We start from the raw sequence: 20,852 nt of genomic DNA, 5'->3' as shown, positions 1-20,852 counted from the left end.
CAGGAAAAATAATATGCAGTGGGAGTCAAGTGAAGTAAACACTTAAGATTCTACACTTTTCTCCCTAGCCCAAAGGCTATGGGTCATTTCACAATTTTAGTTATCATTGTTGCCACAAGAAATGTCCAAACCTGTAGAGAATTGTTAAGAGTTTATCTGAGCCAAACTGGTGACATGGCCGAAGGGAAGATCTCAGTTGCTTCCCAGAGTGACAGTGTTGCAATTCCTTTTATTCATTTAAAGTTAAGGAGGGAATGATAGAAGATGACTTGAAGGTGGGAGAGAGCAAGGTGGGGATTGGGTTACAGGAGAGTGAACAAGATTATGTGTTGTTCTGACGGTGGTTACCCTTTTGAGGGGTATTGCTTCTGGTATTTTAAAGGTGTGTTAACCTAGATGTACAAGAACAGTGGACAGAGCTGGCTTCAAAACCGTTCGCTAAAGAAGTGATGGGCCTGGGGCTTGCCTGCACACCGTGATCTGTGCAGAGAGGAATTTGTGATCAGTTCACCCTATGAGGTTACTTTCCCTAGCAGCCCTTTTTTGTCCACCTCATTTTAGTTATCCCTCATCATAGATCAAACAAATCCAACCTGTATCTCTACATCAAAGGGCACAGTTTCCGTTAGGCTTGCGGAACTTCAAAGCTGGAGACGGTCACCTGCGCAGGGCGCCTCTCCAGGCTGTGGTCGTCTCTCTGTGATGAGTGACCCCCTTATGATTCATCAAGAAAGTCCCATTTATTCTTCCATGTTTCCTGCTCACAAACCCCTGCTTCTCTTTCTTCCCGGCAAAGTTACATGCCTCTGCGATATTCCTGGGCTGTGCGAAAACCCGTGATCTTAGCCAGCGTCATGCAGTTGCCTGGAAACCGTCCTGAAAACCGGATTAGGCAAAGCATTTTTCTTTATTACAGCTGCTTTCTGATGAAGGCGTAATATTAGAAATATGGGGTTGGCCAAAAAGTTCATTTGTATTTTTCCGTAAGATGGTTCTAGTAGCGCTTAGTTGTCTTTAACTTCATCCGAAACAATTTTGTTAGATTGTATTGTGACAGCTGTCATATCAGCGTGCATGAAAACAAAACTTATCAAAATTGGTGAATTTTTGTGTAGCTATTTTAATATTGAAGATGGAAGAAAATACATGACATTTTTGGCATATTATGCTTTATTATTTCAAGAAAGTGAAAAACACAACTAAAATGCAAAAAAAAGATTTGTGCAGTGTATGGAGAAGGTGCTGTGACGGATCAAAACTGTCAAAAGTGGTTTGTGAAGTTTCGTGCTGGAGATTTCTCACTGGGCGATGACGCGCCACTTTGGGTAGATCCGAATAGCGATCAAACCGAGATGTTAACTGAGAATAATCAACATTATACCATTCAGGAGATAACCAACATACTCAAAATATCCAAATCAATAAAATTGTTGGTAGAAATAAAAAAAAATGTGTCTTTTATGGAAAAAAAATAAACGACAGAGATAATATGATTTCTCCATCGTCACTTTTGGAGTTGGTCATCACCAACCCCAAGTCTCCTCCTCCGTGACCACACGCACACCTCCCTTTCGAGAGGATCACGTGTTGGGGATCTCTGGTCCTTTTAAAAGAACATTAATGTAGACCAACAACAGGCCTCAGACGCTGTTTCTCGCCCATCAGCCTGTGGGACTTCAGCCGGACTGGAGTGGGGGAGCGGAGTTGGGAGGCTCTCACAGTAACCCCGTCACGAAGGAGGAGCGTGCACTTGCAGTGAGTCAGCTGAACGATCAGCACGTTTTCAGCGCGATGTGCCAGGGCCCATCTCATGGTCAGTCCACTGCCGCGAGTTCCGAGAACCGAATCTCTCATTCTGAACCCCGTTGTCTCCCAGAACTAAATCGGGATGGAGTCATCCAGAAGTATAAGTTGAGAGGACTTATTTTGACACGATTGATGTATTTCTAAACTCCCCCTGGAATAAGACAAAGGTGAATGAATGATTATGGCTGGTTTGGTGCCAAGGGAGAAAAAGAGATCAGGAGACCTACGAGTCAGTAAGTCAGCAAATATTTATTGACTGTGTCGGCCTTCTAGGTGTGGTGGTGGGCAGGGAGGGGGGGGTGACTGTGAGTGGGCACGAGGATAGTCCCTGCATCGTCCGGTGAGGGGCAGAGGTCAAGGCCATAAAAGGTGGAAAAGATAATTTCAGATAATGGTAAATGCCGTGAGGATTATAAAACAAGGCCCGTGACTGCACTTGGAGGCACGGGCACCACCTTTCTGGGATGGCATTTGAGACGAGGGGCTGGGACTCTGAGGGCCTTGGGGGTTGTTAAACCGGCAGTGGGGAGTTAGGGGAGGAGGCTGAGCATAGGGTATTGACAGTGGAACTCAAAACAGGAAGAGAACCTTCAGTGTGGTTGGAGGATAAGTCAGATCCGTATCAGGAAGACCATTTTCAAGTTCCTCAGAAAAATGAATTAAACCTCATTAGTCCTCCCAATGGTTGTGATTACCTTTGGCCTCGTTGCCTAACATGACATTAGCCGTAAAGCTGACAATAAGGACTTACATATTTTTCTCACAGGTATTAATGGTAGCAGTTACTTTCCATCTAAAATTTAATTTACACCATGAATATACATGACCTACATTGGAGAAATACAAAAAAATCTTTATTTCTACTCACCCAAGGACATTATTATTTATTTTGCATATTCCTTCCCTATAAAAGAAAAGTCTCTTTCACGTATATGGTTTCAGGTAGTTAACAGGTAGTCCTTTAAACGCGTGACAGGTATTTTCCCACACTTCCTCAAATTTATATTTTGTGCTTACAAATTTTAATGAGTAAATAAGATCTGTTTGGAGGGAGTTCTGTTCTAGAAGTTTCCTGTGAACACTGAATGAGTGAACACCGAATCATTGCCCCTCGGGGAAGCAGGTTCCTGTGGGCCTCTGGCCACGACATTTGCATCAGCCAATCAATATGTACCTTGTTTTATGTGTGTTTCTGCTTAAAGACACCTTATGTAACATGGTTTGTTGATTTATTAACATTGAACTCAGGCCAGCATCACCGAATGAAGCTTACCTAACACGGGTCTTCTCCATAGGCACACCACAGTTGTCCTGTGCTTAGAAACACGAGCCAGTCCTTCAACACTGTGCTTGGGGGTGATGTCAAACAGCAAAATCACCAACACTAAGTGCAACAATGTGAAAAATGTGGCACTAAATGGACCATGAAAAGGGCTCTTGTTTACAATCTGAGGTCTGAAACAAGAAGGCAGAGGGTCGCCTTGTTTGACCTCAGCCGAGAAAACGCACTTCAGGAAACTCAGATTTTTGTCGCTCTGTGCGTATTTGCGAATGACTGAGAAAGCACCGTGTGTACTGATATTGGGGTTACAAATTGGGGTTAGCAAGTAGGCGAATTTGCACACAGGGAATCTGTTATTTGCTGTTCCATTGACCGGCTGTGCCATGATTAACTGAGCCCAGAGAGTGAGTCTTGGTCCTTTCTTTGATGGAGCGCCCGCTTGGTGAGAACAGATGTTCATCAGAAAACGCAGTACCTCTCATATGCCCACATACATGACAACAGTCACCCACATTTTAACCGTGAAGGCTCAAGAGGCATGTGGGGTAGTGGAGAGAGAATGGCTTTCACAGCCAGAGAACTCATTTTGATTCCTGGCTCTGTCCCATCCTCAGCTGTGCAACTTTGGCCAAGTTATAGAACTTCTCTGAGCTTGCAATGTCTCATTGGTAAAATGGGGATAATGCCCTGGCTGGTGTGGCTCGGTGCACTGAGAGCCAGCCCGAGAACCAAAAGATTGCCAGTTTGATTCCTGATCAGGACACGTGCGTGGGTTGTGGGCTGATTGCCTGTTGGGGGTGTGCGAGAGGCAGCCCATTGATGTCTCATGTGTTGATAAATAAAATCTTAAAAAAACCCCACAAAGTATAGAAAAAATAATTTTAAAAAATGGGGATAATAATATGACTTAATTTATATATTTGTGAAGATTTCATGAAATAATATACCTAGGCCACTTTCCTCATCATACCTCTGATGGTAAGAACTCTGTTGATAAGGAGCTTATCAATAGCTTCTTAGAGAAAATCAATAAATAATCTTGTCAGGGACCTTTGCTTCCTAGCATTTCTGCCTGGTGGTCACCACCCCTCGATGGCACCACGGTTGAATAAATAGCGTGCATTGGATTCTTCATCAGTGAGTGTCCAAGCTAATGTTGACGAGCTTTAGGTGCACATTACCTGTTGAATAAAGCGATGGAAGGGACTTGCTAAACAGTGGAATAAGTGGTTTGGGAGAGGCCAGTGCAACACCGGTGCCCATTTTATTGATGGGAAAAATGAAATATCAGGAAGTGACTTGTACAATGAGATCCCCAAACTAGACAAAGCCTTCCCAGGCAACTTTTGAATTTTTGAATTACTAGGGTTGGGGGGCAGTATAAAAAGATTCCTTTTCTCTTAATCATTTTTCAATTAAATAAGACTCTGTGGGTCCTTTATAAAACGTTTTGAGATTCAGTTTACACCTGTACACCAACATGTTTTTTTTTAAATGTCTGTGTGACATTAGGAGATGACACCCAGCTGCCTGAGTCTTCTTAAAAGGTCGCTGTAAACCTCACAGTGGCGGACGTGATGGGGCCAGAAATCTGAATGCTTAACTCCAGGCCCAAGCGACTGTTCCTTTCTGAACTTTGAGAGCTGGTATCTGCTTGAGAGGAAACAGCATCTGTTTTGCTGGCTTGGCCTCTGAGATTACCCCGAGACCAATGACCTCTGGACCCTGGTGTGAGCCGTAGACTCAGCTCTCAACTAGAGAGAGGGATGCCTTCACGTAGAACTTGTTTGGGGTTGTTCCCATTGTTGCTGGCGTGTCCCATTGTATTTCCAGTGACTTGTGCTCAGCCATCCTTAACAAAACCAACGTGGGTAATTCCCAGGGATCATTGCTGCCTTCGTTGTCAGCACTAGGACTCCTCTGAGTGGCCGGTTGGCCATGATGCTGTGCAGGTCAGGACAAAGACCGCAGAATGCGTCTGCAGTGTCTTCTAGGGGTGTGGATGGGGACGGCCAACTTACTTTCATGAGGCTCTTTTTCAGTAAAACACTAACATTCATGCTTGTGGATTCGGTAGGAAAATTCAAACTAGGGAATTCTTGTGTTGAGCCCAGCGCATATTTGAGTAGCCACGAGGACCTCTTCAAGGTAAATATTTACCTCTACTGAGTCTCGGTGGCCAAGGCAAATCTGTATTCTGTTTCCTCCTGTTCCTTGCAGTGGGTGTCTGCAAGTAAACAGGCTGATAGTGACAGGTCAGTAGGGAGATGGCACTTCGACGCTGAAGTTCTCTATCTTTGTTTCTTCCCAACTTCACAGAGTATACTTAGAGGAAGTAGAAAAAGTGCAGGTAGGTCTGGACCTCACCATGGTGCTCCTAGCTGACTGAAGCTCAGCCGAGGAAAACAGGTTGACCGGGCACTGAGTTTTGGAATAATATACCAAAAATATTAACACGAATTTACTAACATGTATACCATTAATAAAATATTAATAATAAGTATTATACTAATACTGGTAAAATAATTTAGTACCAGCCTCAATAATGGACTAGGAAGCATGTTGTAGGCAGTCGTAGTAGGGCTTGAGCTTCAGGACAGCTCTCTGCATCTCTGGAATTCGGCAGAGTTGTCTGACCCAGAGTGAATTCTTAATATCTCACGTGCATCCAAACCCAAGAGATCGGAGAGCAGGAATAAGGTCCAGGAGCACAGAGGTCTCGAGACAGTGAGGAAAGCAAAAGTGTTGTCCTGTAAGGGCCCCAGTGTGAGGCCTAGGCAAGGAATTGTTGAGGTCGGATGGGGAAGTGCCTTGTTCATCCATTCAGCTAGAAACCAGAGCGGGAGGAGCTTGGGAGGGAGGCTCCAGGGCTAGGAAGGTGCCAACTCAAACGCAAGTTGTGCCAGTGGGAGACTGGCGCGGTGTGAACCTCCAGCAGAGAGAGGGCTGGGGAAGGAAGCGGATGTGGACATCAGTGTTCCAGGACCTACGCCAGCCAGGCCATCCTGTGACTAGCCTTCAGTGAAGTTAGAAATGTGTCCCATGTAAATGCATCTGCATTCATTCCAAAAAGTCCTCCTTTTTCTTCCTCTTGGTTTTCTTGTAAATGTTTCTTTAAAGAAAAAATCAACTTGGTCTTGGCCAGACCATCAGGAAAAAGATTTATCCAAACATTGACCTGTGCTCTGGGAAGCCAGGTATAAAGTCGCAGCTGCCATCTTAGCTCTGCTTCCCAGAAGTGGACAGAGGGGGTAAGGGCACGCATGAGGTTTAAAAACTGGGTGGAGCGCCTCGGGCAAGCAGGGGTGGGGTGGCAGGGGGAGGAGGGTGGTCGGGGCCACACTCCCCAGTCTGGGGCTCCCTGAAAGGCTCACAGAGTCTCCAGCCCAGCATTTAGCGTCAGGGTTTAGCTTTCCTCCACGTGCACATCCACAGAGCGTGGACAGGGAGAAGTTGGGCAAGAGAATGGGCAGACACCTGGCTAGTTTTCTGTCGCTGCATCATTACCACAGCGTCGTGGCTTCGAACAGCCACATTGCATTATCTTCATTTCACTCTGGACGCAGTGGACGTGGGTCCCCTGCTCAGTGTCACTCTCCAACCTGCTCCTCCACCTGCGGAGCTTGGGGTCCTCTTCCAGGCTCCCGGGGTTGGTGGCAGGTGTCTGTAGAACTCTTGGTGGCCTGCTTCTTCCAGGCTGGGAGGAGAATCTCTCTGACTTCCAGATCTTCTTTGAAAGGGCTCATCTGATGAGGTCAGCCCCACTCAGGACAACCTCCCTTTTGGCTGGCCTCAAAGTCAACTGAATTGTGACCTGAACTACATCCACAAAATCGCCTTCCTCATCGTGTAACCTGGCACTCACAGGGACGCCAGCCATCATCCTAGGTGTCACAGATCACAGCCAAGGGCCTCTTAGGGAGTGTCTACCAGGGGCAGGAATCTCGGGGACATCTTAGAATGCAGCCTCCACGGTGGGTAGGAGAGAGTGAGGGGCCGGTGCTGGTCTAGTCTCTCCATTCAACAGACTGTAACTTGGGAAGGGAGCAGAGAAGTTGGAATGCAGGATCAAAGATAATTATTTTAGGTATGTGTGGCCGGCAGCCCCCAGTCGCAGGAGACCAGAATCCACCGCTGAATTCAATCGAAGGACAAAGCTTCGTTGCAGTGGTCAAGCGTGGAAATTCTCGTTGATCAGAGAAAAAGTGTTATGGGTAGCTCAGTTGTTGGGAGAGGCGCCAGTGCCCACCCTGGTGAGGGGAGCGTGAAAAAAGGGGAGCTCATTCTTAGTGTTTTTTATTCTTTTGCATCGGGGTTCCTGACTGAAGCTGTTTGTGAAGACAAACCCTGCACCTCCGCTGGGGGGAACTTCGCTTGTCGGGGACGGGCCCAGATGACGTGGGTCCTCATTGCTGTTGATGTGCTAGACAAAACGAGAGAGGTGATTTCCGTCCATTTAACACTGAAAGCTTCAGGGGAGAAATGGGGTATAATTGTCCTGCAAAGTGGTCTGTGTTTTGAGCCTGCACCTGCCAGTGGATTATTATTATCATTATCATTATCATTATTATTATTATCAGGAATGAAATCTAGAGTAACTATCTTCTGGGCAGAAAGTGTTGTCTCTACTCAGAGATCCCCGCTGCTCTTTGTTACCCAAGGGCTATGTAAACCACATCTCACTTAATTTGATTAAATAGAATCTGTTTTAAAAAACAACAACAAATGGTTTCCCCTCCATTATATAACCTGTAGGTTTCCATTGTAGAAAATACAGATAAGAAGAAAAAACCCCACATCTGTTACATGATGCAGAAGTACTGTCAACTTTTTACCGGATACCTGTCTATAAATTTCTCCATGACAGCATTCGTAGACAATTCTTTACTTTGTAATTGAAAATCCAGGGAGTTTAGTTTTTGTCACGGATTCCACTTTCAGATATAATGTGAACAGTCTATTGTGATAGGCATTGTGAACACCGATTAACAAGTAGCTTTCTACAGTACCATTTTAAGGAGCTACTTGCTTAGCTATACTGTAATTTATTGAGACAATCTTAATATGGGCTATTTTAAGTCTCAATGGACGGATAGACAATAGCTGTCAAGTCAGGGTTATCCGCCTTCCATCAGCAAATTTCCCTAAGTGGCTGCGAGCCTGTTGTTTGCACCCGCTGCTCACTTCATTTATCTTCATCCGCTAGGTGCCCTCCTGGCCCGGGGACAGTGCTCGCTGCTTTCTGTTTACTTTTCCCCTGGTCTGTTTCCAAGGCTACGTGTAGAGTTTTTAAATACCTCTTTTGTGAGCAAGAAGCCCTAACAACCAAACCACTTTGTTGAGACTGGAGTATTAGCTCTGGCACAATTTACCAATTTTACTGCGCGTTGCAGACATCACGAGTCAGCGAGGTGGTCCAGCTGCCCCTTCGTTCCCCACGCAGACTCTGTGTACGGCTTTGTGAGTGGCTGTTTTTCTTTCCCTTTCCCTTCGAAATGGGCTGCTGGTGGCAAAAATCTGTTCGAGCAAAGGTGAGGAAAGGATACGTTTATTGCAAGGCCAGATCTTTAAAAGTTAGTTAGAGGGTTAACCTATGAGAAACCTGAGCTTTGCAAATGTTGAGAGTATTAGGATGAATGGGGAAGGGGGCACTCAGGTGTTGGTGGGCTGCAGGCTGCGGAGGGGATGCTATTCAATGACTCAGAGGGCTGTGAAGACCATTGTTTGCCGTAGTGATGTATTTCCCGTGAATAATGAGAGCAGACCCGTGAAAAGAACCTGAGTGCGCCGACAGACTCCTCATGCTCCAGCCAAGTCTACGCATTGAATGTCAGCTGCTTCCGCTTTTAGAAACATATGGTGGCACGTTTGGTTGCCAGCATGAAGAGGAGGGGACGCTGCAGGGGTTTAGGACGCCGGAATCAGCAGGACAACCCCCATCGATGAAGAATCTTTTTACCTAAAATAATAATCTTTTAACCTCCACCACCGTGATCTGGCTGAGACCTTCTGACCGTGTTAGAACTTCAGGTTTCTTCTAAGGAATGAAGGAGAAAACATGGAATTTTTCTGGGCCTTCCAAGAATTGTCTAGTCCCTTCTCTCTCCCCCATTTCTCCTGGAGGTTCTGCATAGCTAAAGCTGGAAGGATATCCATCCATATAAGGGGGTGTGGGTCAGGGAAAAGCAGTACAACACTTTTTAAGTCTGACATTTCTGTCCATCTATACTTGGCCTACAAAAGTTGAGTCTTTTTTTTTTTTTTTTTTTTTTCATAAAAGCCTGTCTGGTTGTTTGTCTCACAGACCAGCTGTTCAAAGGCAGAATCAGCCAGTCCCATCCAGCTGTTAGCTCAGCTATCCTCAGGCGAATAAATTCTTTGCCAAAAGAGTCTCAGGAAAGGCCAGAGAGGGAGTTTCCCGGGAACACTGACTCAGGCTTAAGACTTGTTTTCAGGCTATTTTATTCCCTTAGGTTGCCTACATAATAACTGGTCTCAGAATACTGGAACTGCAGGGGCCTTGGGAGACCAGCTGGTCTTGGTCTCCTACTTTCTACTCTAAGGAAAGAGACTCAGACAGGTTCCGTGACTTGCCCGAGGCCACAGAGCCAAGTGCGGAAGAGTTAGGTCTACATCCAAATCTTGTCATTCCGGGTAGAGCAGTCTTTCTACCAAGATAGCAGCTGCCCTTTTGACCCCTTATATCATTGATTAATGAAGTTTCACTGACTTTTCCCTCCAAGTACCCCCCGCCCACACCAAGGCATTGCATCACTGTTACCATCAAACCTTGTGTAATAACTGAGACCATGGGCTTCGTGGAGAACCGAGAAGAAGTGTTTATGACCAGACAGCAAATGCTCCCTATTTACGATGCAATAAGCAGTCACCCACCACTGCCCAGTCATGAAAAAAAGTGTAAAAACATTATTCTGAGTTGTTTTGGGGGGAGAAAAGTGCTCACCCAAGCTGGTTGGTACCAAGCCTTCACAGGTGGTGTTTGCACCTGGTCCTTGGAGGGACTGCAGAATATCTTCAGTTTGCTTTTCCTCGTAACAGCTCTGAGATCACTAGGTCTGTATACAGTCTCGTGGAAAGAGAAGATGATGGCGTCTTTTTTCACCTGCCTTAGGCATTCTCCAACTCTCCCAAGTTCAAATGAAGAGGAAGGGCAGGGCTGTAGCCAGATGATAGAGGCTACCCTGGTGGCCAAAAGGCCCGGAGGAATGAATACCTTTTGGAGCATCCGGACTCCACTTCTAGAGCCAGACTCGAGAACCTGAAAACGCCCATCACTTGGGGGAGAGTTGACTGGCGGCTGCTCAGTCGGGCTCAGGGATGCTCGAGCACGTCCAGGTCTCTCCCTCACAGCCAGGTTGCTCAGTTTCTCTCCCTTTCTGCTGGTACTCTCCCGTGGACTCTCAGTTGCCCACTGGGCGATGATCTCATTCTTCTTACCTGCTTACTTTGGGTTTTCTGGCCTCTCTTCCTTTTTCATCAGGGGTGCCACCAAAGTGGAAAATTGATAATCTAGTTGGGCTGTGACCAGTCCTCTTATAAAAGTTTGAGTGAGAGGGTGTGCATAAAAAATTCTTATCGCTGGTCAAAATGAAGGAGCCCTGAGAAACACGAGGATGTGATGGTGGCATGATGACCTGCGGAGGACTTGCGGGGAAGGGGAGAGGCATCCGAGGCCGGAGATATGAGTCTGATTTTCAAAGGGCGAAAAGGGAGATTTTTCAATTATGAGTTGAGGAACTGAACATGGAGCCCCTTGGTAATTTAAGCAAACGGGCAAACTAGAACTAGCGTGAGATCACTAAGAATAAGTGGTATTTTATGAGCCTCATAATTTTGTGTAGTGTTAATGGGCTGATAGATAAGAGAAATGCTTAATAATTTGTCCCAGTTTCATCTAGGCATGTAGTAATAAGGACAATAAAACAGCTAACATTTATTGAGCTCTGAGCGAAAGGAATTGTTCTAAGTGAATAGAGAAGCATCACATTTTGCTTCTTTTCTTGGTGGGGGGCAGTTAACATCTCTTAACTTTATCTTCCTTATTTAAAAATAAGGGAGCTTGCCTTTCCAACTTCTCCTGTTTCGAGCAATGGGACTGGAGTTCTTGGCTCAGCTTGGAGCAGGCAGGGTGGGCTACCAGAAAGCTCACTGGTGGTTTTCTCTCCCCACTGTCTCCCAATGCCCTGCCCTGACCAGGCTGCTGAGCTCCTGGACTCCAGTAGCATTTGGAGATAAAAGAGGGTTTACTGCCTCCGCTGGTTGGGTTTTGTAAGAGGAAGGAACACGCAGGAGGAGACAGCTGATGGGTGCCATGCTCCCAGGGTTTGCCATCACTACCTGGCTGGTCAGGACGAAGGGCAGAAATACCTCTGTGGAGAACGGTGAAGCAGCTTTCATGGTCTCAGCCATTCTCACTTCCTGTAGCACCATGTTATATCTGGATCCGACTCTGTAGGCTCTGAAAGGCCGATCGTTCGGACGGAGTAGACTGGAGTGTGAGCCATCTGCCCAAGGTTACTGCTAATAGTTACAGAGCCGGGCCAGAGCTTGTGTCTTCCGACTCCTGAGTCCTGGGAATAAAACCCTCCTTCAGCGGTTCGGATCCTCTAGTGTGTGTGAGCAGGCCAGCCTCCCACGAGCACGTGAGATCTGACAGAGCAGAAATCCAGGCGGCTTAAAGCCAGAGGCTCCCGGGGCATATGGTTGTGCAACCTGTGGGATCCCTGTTGCTCTTACCTCGGGGTGAAAGGGTGCTTCCTGGCAGCGAGTCCGTCCCTGTGAACTTAACAAGGCGGAGAGTGCCTGGCCTGTGGGGAGCATTCTCCCTTTTCCCCAGTGTGACGCTCTCATTCCGGTGGCAAATCTGGCTCATCAAGAAAGGAAGGGTTTTGCGGGAGTATGCCATTTTTTTGTTCCTGCAAACTTTATGGCTCCTTGACTTTTCTTTTTATACCTAATATCTGGGGCATTGGGCCTTCACTCAGAGGGAGGGTTGTCTTACTGCAAAGCCTACATCCTAGTCAGAGAATTCACGGAGGAAATCATCTGCTTGGTGATCCTTATGTTCAGTCAGCATCTTCCTTGTTACAGAGTCTACAGGGTAAGGAGGTTAATCTCCAGCATCTCTTTGATTTCATGGACTACCCTGGACCTTGGTTTTCTCAGATTAGAAAAAATGGCCAGGTGGACCCAGACGATTTCCAGCATTTCTTCAGGCTTCATCAGGCTATACGATTGGGTGTCTTATTATAATCAGAAGTTTTTCCAGAACGGCAAAATACCAGATTTTAGTTATTTTAGGGTAGGACCCAAGGGGGTACAAACAATGACTATCCTAGCTTATGTCTTCACTTAAGGATATGAGGGAGTGAGTATTTCCATTTCCTGGGAATGAGTTTTTCCCTTAAGCCCGTAACTGATTTGTTTGTATAAAACAAAAGAAGGAATTTTTTTTTTCACATCATCACATGTTAAGCTAAGAAGAACTGCTCAGACCATTCAGGATCAGATTGCATTTGGAAAAAGTGCATTGTTACTTATTTTAATGATGACAAATTAGGTAATTTAAAAGGAATTAGTATTGGTGCATCTCCCTTGAAGCAAATATCATGTAAAAAGTCATGTTTATATAAATAAATTAGGGGTGACTCTTTTTACAACAAATACACCCTACCAATGGATTTATGACTGGGGGGTAGGGGTGCTCTTTAAATAAGCATCCCCCAATGCCATTATTACTTGATTAATCTATTTTACATACTTCTTTTACCAAAGAAAGGTACATCTGGGTATCACAAACCAAAGTATGTATTTTTTGGAATAGGGCTCTTTAAAAAACAATTCTGCCACTGCTTGTGAAATTTCAGTAAAGCAAATATTACCTTAAACAAAACAAAACAAACAAACCCAAACACTCCAAACTAATTGTATAAAAGAGTTCCAAGCCTCAGTCCCAAATTTCTTTATTTAGAGAAATACGTAATGCACCTAAACTGCAGTACTAGAAAAAAATGGATCCCTTGACATTTTGCTGTAATAGGGTTTTATTTCTCTGCATTTCTCTGAGGCTTTGGGGGTGGTCAGCTTGTCCCCACCGTATCCTCTACACCCACCGAGCCTTCTGTGCTCTTGCGCAAGGCTCCTAGGTGCGAGTGTTCACTACGAGCCCTTCTTCCCCTGCCTGAGCGGGAAGCACCAGCCTGTTTCCAGGCCACAGGCCTGCAGAACGGGATCTCTGTGGGGCGCAGACCGTGGAGTCGGCAGGCCTGGGGCCTGCGCTCTTGCGGGGAGCTGCCTGGCTCTGCCTTCAGAACCCCTCACCTGCTGCGCTCAGCCTGCTCCACTGCAGGCAGGGCAGCAGGGGCAAAGCTAAAGACCCCAAGAAGCAGAAAAAGGGCATTTCCCCTCCGTTTCCTAAATTGAAAAGCTTTTTCATTTTATATTGCCTGAACCATTTTGGAAAATTATAGGGTATTAGTGTTGAAGAGGTTATTATCCATGACTTATAAACATGTGTGTGTTGTTACTATTACTTCTCCTGGGAGTATTTTTTTAATTATTTTTTAAAGATTTTATTTATTTATTTTTAGAGAGAGGGGAAGGGAGGGAGAGAAACATCAATGTGTGGTTGCCTCTCGCGTGACCACTACTGGGGCCCTGGCCTGCAACCCAGGTGTGTGCCCTGACTGGGAATCCAACCGGCGACCCTTGGGCTTGCAGCCTATGCCCAATCCACGGAGCTACACCAGCCAGAGCCTCTCCTGGGAGTATTTAACGGGGGATCCGTGGAATCCTCTCCAGACCACGTGCAGGCTTCAAGGAGTGGGTGAGCCACCTGGAATCCTGCCCATGTTCGTGTGTAGTGCCTGGTGGTAATTTTTTGGGGGGTGGGATGCCTTCATTAGATTCTCAGAAGGGTCCACACTTCTGAAAAAGGTGAGAAACTACTGATCAACTCCGAAGTATACACCATCACTGCCCCTTCTCCCAGAGAACGAGAGAGAGAGTGGGGGAGAGAGAGAGAGAGGGAGAGAGAGAGTTAGAGTTTTACAGACTAGGAAACGGAGTCCAGAAGAGGTGGAGTGGCCGTCGGTGAGTCAGTGCAGGGCTGGAATGTGGTCTCCCGTCCTTGCCCTGGACCAGCACCCTTCAGTTAGCGCCAACCCAAACAGATGCCTGTTGGCCCGCCCTGGGAGGACAGAACTGCTCTGAACGTGCTCAGTGAGCACGCTGGTCCATAGGGGCCCAGGGGGCCCATTCAGGTAACTCACCTAGCACAGCGCCCTGCTCGGAGTAGCTGCCACGTTTGTTGGGTGAGTGAACCTCAGGAGTGGACAAGAGCTTTGTAACTTCACGCAGCCAGTTGTTCGAGCTCAAGAATTATGCATCCCTTTTCCTCCCACTTTATTCCCCCTGCTTCCCCCCGCCCCCCATGACCTGTGTTCTTGGGGCAGCTGTTAGCAGCAGGAGGCGACCCAGATCCTAAAACTCGCTTTCCTTGCATGTGACCGGAGTTAATGACCTGCAAGCACAAGCGTAAATGCTTCAGAGCCACGGCGGGTTTTTTTATGAAGTGAGGAATTTATGTAAGGTTAACAATTTCTCCTACTGATGTATTTGATTTGTAGGTTGGGGTATACGTTTTAAACATTTGCTAGCACTCGCTTATCGTTGTTGGGAGGCTGAGACTCCAATCTGGGATTGTTCACTGTTTGGCCGGGATCTTGTAGAATAACAGATGGAAAGGAGATAGTTGGTGAGTGCACATGACCTATGACCTGTGCTAGGCTCAGAGGGGGTGGGTAGAAATGTTTACATCCGGGTTATAGTTTAAGAGGCCTAATGACAAATGGTTTGAGTTGGTGATGAAAGGCACATCAAAGAACAGTAAAAACGTCAAATTAAGTAATACGTGTTTGGAGGGCTGCAGTTGGGCAGGAGGGTAGGAGATCAACTCAAAGCGTGTCTGTCTAGGAAGACTGGAAAAGAAATAGATTTGTTTTGTCTTTGTTGCCTGCTGGGTAGAGAAGAAAATGAAAGGATGCTCTAGGAAAAACAGTGTGAGAAGCCAGTGTGTAATTAGAAAAAGCCAACATTGTATTGTTTTAATTGTGAGAGGGGTTTGTTTTTTTCAAGAGCTTTTAAAAAAAAAAAATCGCTAAGCCAGTGAAGTGCTAGGTGTATTACACGCATTATTTAATTTAATCTTCACAACAGGAAGCTGGAGCTATTATTATCCTCACTTTACAGGGAAAGCAAACAGACATTGGGAGAACTAGCCCAATGTCTAGAGGCTGTTGCTCAGGTTTGCACAGCTAAGAGCCCGGATTCAACTCCAAGGTTGTCTGGCTCCAAAGCCATATTGCTACAATGTCATAAGGAATTCCATTCGGGTTGGAATGGAAGTATCATGTATTAGAATAAGTTGAGAGAACACTTTACAGGACCCTTGGGGCCAGGTGGGAGGCGATTCAATGTTGCATGTTTAAAAATGGGGAGCTGAGTCCTTGACCCAGATTCTTAAAGGACGTTGCTAAGCATTTTCACAGAGGTGGCTGAGGAGGTTTCTTCCAACCTGGAGATTCTGGGATGCTACTCTGAACCCTTTGGCAGAGAACCATACACTAGGGCAAGTAAATCGTTTCATCCTTATTGCTGGTGTCCCACAGCAGGGACACTAGGAGCTTCTCCATCTAACTTCCCCTGGCACGTTTCTCCACCTGGAATGTGGGAGGCTGTGTGTTTGTGGTGGGTGAGTGGAAGGGCTGTCAATAAGTCTTTTCTCTCTTTTTTTTAAACTCCAGTCTCCACTACGTGTCAGCTTTAGAGGTTGACTTAAATGAGTCAGCGTGCTGTGGTAGACAGTGACACGGGCTTTGAAACTGGCTAGATTTGGGACAGAATCTCAATTCTACCCTGGGCAGTGGACCTACCTACTCTGAGCCCCGGTTTCCCCATATATAAATGGGGACATGCCTGCCTTATAGGAAAGCACCCAGCTCATTTTCTTAAAGTCTGATGAGTTACAAACACTTAGTCCTGTAGCGCCCGATCCTATTAACATCAGCATCAGCGACCAGCATCAGCATTGTGTTTTATACCTGTTAGAACTTCTCCATGTAGTTGGATTGTGAAGCTTAAATACTTCTTTCTTAGTGAAACAATGTGGAGAAGTTCAGTCAATCTGAAATACGGGGACCCGAGTTCAAGGTCTGTCTCTTCGTAGTAGGTGACTGAGATCTTGGACAATGGCATTGTTGTGAGCATTGATGGACAAGAAAGCTATGAAAGTACTTTGTAGACCCACAAAGCTTGGCTGAACTATTAGGCAGAGTGGTAAAATGCTATGTGCTTCAAAGAATTCAACTAACATTGCATAACCCTGGGGTTCACATGAGTAGTCCTTTGCTAAAGTATGTTCAGGGTTGAGAACAAGGCCCCCTCTTGGAAGCTCACTGTGTTCCTTTCTCTGGTTTTTGGGCTCCAAGACTGCATGCCCCTCTCTCACTGGCTGGCATTAGGGATGGGCCTATTCTGGCCTGGTCGCTGTGCCGGCAGGGGCATGCTGACCTGTCTGCTGAGCCCTGGAGCCCACAGCTGGGGCTTGTTTGCTGGCTGAGTCACAGCCTAGGTTGGGACATGCTGGGCATATCTTTTCAATGACAAGCGTCTGCCTGGGAACTGTGGGGTGCTCACCACTTTGCTAAGTTCCTAGGTGTGCAGGGTGGTTAGGTACAGTCTGTCCCTTCTTCTGAGGAGGTTCCTTTTCCAGAGGGGAGGTTATCGTAATGCATTTGGTAACAACTGTGTGTTCTTAGGACTGATCATCATTTAGGGCTACGTCATGTGGTAACATGATAATTACTACAAAATCCAAAGTAGAGGGAGTTCGGGGAAGGATGGCAGAGTTTGGGGAGGTTTATTATTGGGTCTCCCGGGGATGTTCATGGAAACATTCATTAGTGCTGCACAGGAGGAAAAAAACAGCATCAGCAAAGTCCCACCCAGCCTGGCAACTTCCATGGGAAAGCTCGGGCCATCGAAGAGAGCTTTTCCTGGGGACAGAACAGGATTCCAGAGGTTGGGCAGGGCCAACACAGCTGCCCAGAGTCGACACTGTAGCTCAGGGGACAGAATTGTCGCTTGGAAATGCAGGGGCTGTGAGTTCAACTCTTGATTTTGCATTTTACACTCTGTTGTTTATTTCTCTTTTTGTTACCTTAATTTTGGTCTTGAAAGGAAATCTGTCAGACACTTTCAGAGTATTTACCATCAGTCAACCAGTAAATTTGTCTTTGGGGAGCTGCTTAGGGGGATCAGACCCTGACTTCAGGTTATTGTGGGTTTTCATCTTAACCTTGAAGCTGTTCTGCTCCTCGCTAGGGGCTAGCAGCATCGTTGGGGGCTGGTTAGAAATGCAGAATCTCAGACCCACTAGACTTGGGAATCATCCCAGGTGACTCATAGCACATAAATGTTGCAGAAGCACCCGCCAAATGGTGAGCTCAAGGAAGGGGTTGGCTTCTCCTGTCTTATTTATCATTTTGTATCCCCAGTGTCTATTTAAAGTTTGGTGTAGAGGAGCTGCAAAACCTGTGCCTCTTCCTGTGACTTGGGCGTATCTGAATGTCTGCGGACTTTGTCGATGCCCAGGGCCTTGACCGTAAAGCAGTGTAGGGTTAGGGATGGTGAGTGGAGAAGGGGTGGAGCTTCAGTGGTTGAAAAATTGAAGTGAACTTTAGAATCACCGGGTGGTGGTAGTTTTAATATAGATGCCTTTCACTGACTAAGTCAAGATCTCTGAATGTGGGTCACTGGATCTGTCCTTTAAAATAAGTTCCCTTCATGTTCGAGAACATTTATTACAGTATCACATTTAAAAATAAATTGTTTATACACCCCTCAAGAGGAAATGGGTAGCTAGAATAGAATACAATTCGGAGGTTTGGTGAAATAGAGCTACATGTATAAACATGAGTAAATCTAAAAATCGTTTTTTTGGAGAGAATAAAGTTGCAGAAGCAGGTGCGAGGTATACCACTCATTCACAGTTTTAAAAACTCACAAGTAGGCACGAAAAATTCCGTATGTAGCAGTGGTGTGCATGGGAACCATAAACACCAAGATTGGGGTGGTAGTTAACTTCGAGAGGAAAGAAGATTGGATGGGACTTTTAACAGTCCCTTCATGTGTTATTTCTTTAAAAACAAAACAGTAAAGAAGAAAAGGTTGCAGCAGCAAGCATGAAGAAAATAGGACGTTCCCAAAGGAGTGAATCCACAATTATTCACGGCACTATTTTAGGATAAAATTACTAAAACAAAGCTCTCCTGGTGGTTGTGATGCCAACAGCGGGCCTCCTAGACTCCAGCCCGAGATGTCGCCAAGAGCCTTTGCATTTCAGCGTGTTTGTGCTCAGAGAGCTCTGTCCCGTGCTCTCTTGTTCTCACAGACGACAGCAGCCTGTTGGGGTGCGCCCTAGCCCTGTGACTCTTCTGCCTCCTGCCCTGATGAGACGCGGCCATTTCTCCCGTTTGTGATGTTGGTGAAACCTACCAACCCCAGCTCCGCCCTAGAGACCTAGCCCACAGAGGTCCCCTCAGTGATGTCTGCTTCTCCCTTATATTACAGGAGGGGTTCTGCCCCGCAACTACCCGTCTTAGAGCTCTCGCCTTAGCGTCGCCTCCTGCTTTCCCTTCCCCAGTTGCTTTCCACGCCTCAGTTCAGCAGAGGACTCATCCGTGTGGTTCCAATAGTTTTCATTGCCCACCCCAAGTATCACCCTATGGGGTCAGTTCTCTGATTCCTGTATCTGCTCTTGTAACTTTGCTGCAGCAGAAACGTCCCTGAGGTTTGATCAGAAGAATGACACGTGTTAGTCTGTGACTTAGGGTGTGTTAGGATGGAAGAAGTGGCTCTACCAGCTATTGTCAGGAAGTACTTTTAAATTGAATTAAATTATTATTATTTTTAATTTACTCTGTAGCAGTGGTTCTACACCAAGGGTGATTCCTTACCCCTGGGGACGTTGGGCAGTGTCTGGAGACACTTTTCATTTTCAAACCTAGGGGAATGCTACTGGCGTCGGGTGGCTGGGGAGGCTGCTAAACACCCTATAAGGCACAGACATGCCCGCTCCCATAGTAAAGAAGTACCCAGTCCACATGTCATTAGGGCCAAGGTGATGAGACCCTGCTCTGCAGGTCAGTGAGGGGGAGTGGCTGGGCCTGCAGCCTCCTCAGCGTGAAGCAGTGGGACAAAGGATGCGGGAATCCCCGTGACTATATGTAGAGACTATTCCTGTGTCCTCTTCATGGAATGCTGGGGGCTAGGAAACAGGCAGAGATGGAGGATGCGATGAAATTAAGGAGATTAAGGAAAAACTGGCGAGGAGCAAAGTCCAGGCGGTTGGGAGAATAGAGGGGAGTTGCCTCTGATGCCTTTGACTTGGCCCCTTGGTGTAAATAACAGGATCGCTGTTTAAAAATATTCCCAGTGCTGATCATGGTAGGTAGTCACAGCGAGGGCCCCCAGTGAGTCACGCTAAGCTCTGTCCACACTCTATTGCAACACGATTTTGCCATTTCTCTCCTCAAGAGGCGGAATCTATTTTCCCAACCCCTGCATCTGGGCTGGCCTTTGTCACCCACCTTGACCAAAAGAATGTGGAGGGAGTGATGATGACGGATGACTTCTGAGGCTCTTCAGCTTTGTTCTTTGCCCTCTTGGAGCACTTCTACCGCCAGAGGAGGAACCCGAGCCTGAAAAAGCCACTTTGAGCACAAGGCCCAGGTGTCCCCTGCCCTGGCCCATCCCAGCTCCCAGCCAACCCGCCAGGGGTGAGAAATAGTGAACTGTGGTTACTTTAGGCAGCTGACCTTTGGGGTAGCGCACTGCACAGCCGTAGATAACTGGACGTTGTGTGTCAGTGACCTCATTGAAAGCTCTGGGGAACGTATTTGCTTTAGAATTGCCTGTTACTAGCAGATCACGGTGAAGAGAAACTGAGTTCTTCCTCCTTTGTTTCCGGCAGCACTTCTCAGAACTTCTGGATGAGTTTTCCCAGAACGTCTTGGGCCAGCTCCTGAACGACCCTTTCCTCTCAGAGAAGAGCGTGTCCATGGAGGTGGAGCCGTCCCCCACATCCCCCGCGCCTCTCATCCAGGCCGAGCACAGCTACTCCCTGAGTGAGGAGCCTCGGGCGCAGTCGCCGTTCACCCACGTGACCAGCAGCGACAGCTTCAATGACGGTAAATGCAGAGCAGGGGCCTTGGCACCTGTGACTCGGAGCCCCTTTAGCCACGTACTTACTCTGCGTCCAGCCTTGTGCTCGGGTTGTGGGGAAGTGCAAAGAGGCACAGGATGCGTTTCTCTGCCCCAGACTGTGCACTCCGGGGACTCGCTGTCGCTGAATGGTACTTAGCCATGGCCTTCTTTGACCCTGTGGGTCGGACAGCAAAGCATCCTCTTGCAATTCAGGTTGGCCTGTCGGGTTGTTAATTCCAGTAAGTTCGTTGTGTCGAGAGGTAAAGTCATTTTTTACGAGAAAGAATCTTTGCAACTACTCTTCTTCATAGAAGCTTCTTGGGTGCCCTGTTAGTCTCCTTCCAGCATCTTCGGTTGACCCCCCTTGTATGTGAGATCTTGGTGATCATTCCTGATTTCCTCGATGGTGACCCTTCCGTGTCCATCATCAGTGCCATCAGGATGGGATTTGTTGAAGCTCTAGTTTCCCTGGTCTTAC

At 46.8% G+C, this 20,852-nt stretch overlaps 1 protein-coding gene and 1 long non-coding RNA gene across 6 annotated transcripts in view; one reads left to right on the top strand and one right to left on the bottom strand.

Annotated features, from left to right (window-relative positions):
- Positions 1 to 20,852, top strand: part of CREB3L2 (cAMP responsive element binding protein 3 like 2) — a 104,429-nt gene that overhangs the window by 41,908 nt on the left and 41,669 nt on the right. For all 5 annotated transcript variants that reach the window (XM_024555013.3, XM_045191109.2, XM_045191112.3 and 2 more), the window contains one exon: positions 20,142 to 20,358. In XM_024555013.3, coding sequence (XP_024410781.2) covers positions 20,142 to 20,358 — 217 coding nt within the window. The remainder of the gene's footprint in view (positions 1 to 20,141; positions 20,359 to 20,852) is intronic.
- Positions 702 to 14,404, bottom strand: LOC123479193 (uncharacterized). The gene is made up of 3 exons (XR_006654729.3): positions 10,053 to 14,404; positions 8,461 to 8,605; positions 702 to 1,957 (listed from the first exon to the last, which is right to left on the bottom strand). It is a non-coding gene; the product is annotated as an uncharacterized lncRNA (long non-coding RNA).

This window comes from Desmodus rotundus, chromosome 6 (genome assembly GCF_022682495.2).
Source record: "Desmodus rotundus isolate HL8 chromosome 6, HLdesRot8A.1, whole genome shotgun sequence".
NCBI classification, from domain to species: Eukaryota; Metazoa; Chordata; class Mammalia; order Chiroptera; family Phyllostomidae; genus Desmodus; species Desmodus rotundus.
This window is presented reverse-complemented; position numbering and strand designations above follow the sequence as displayed.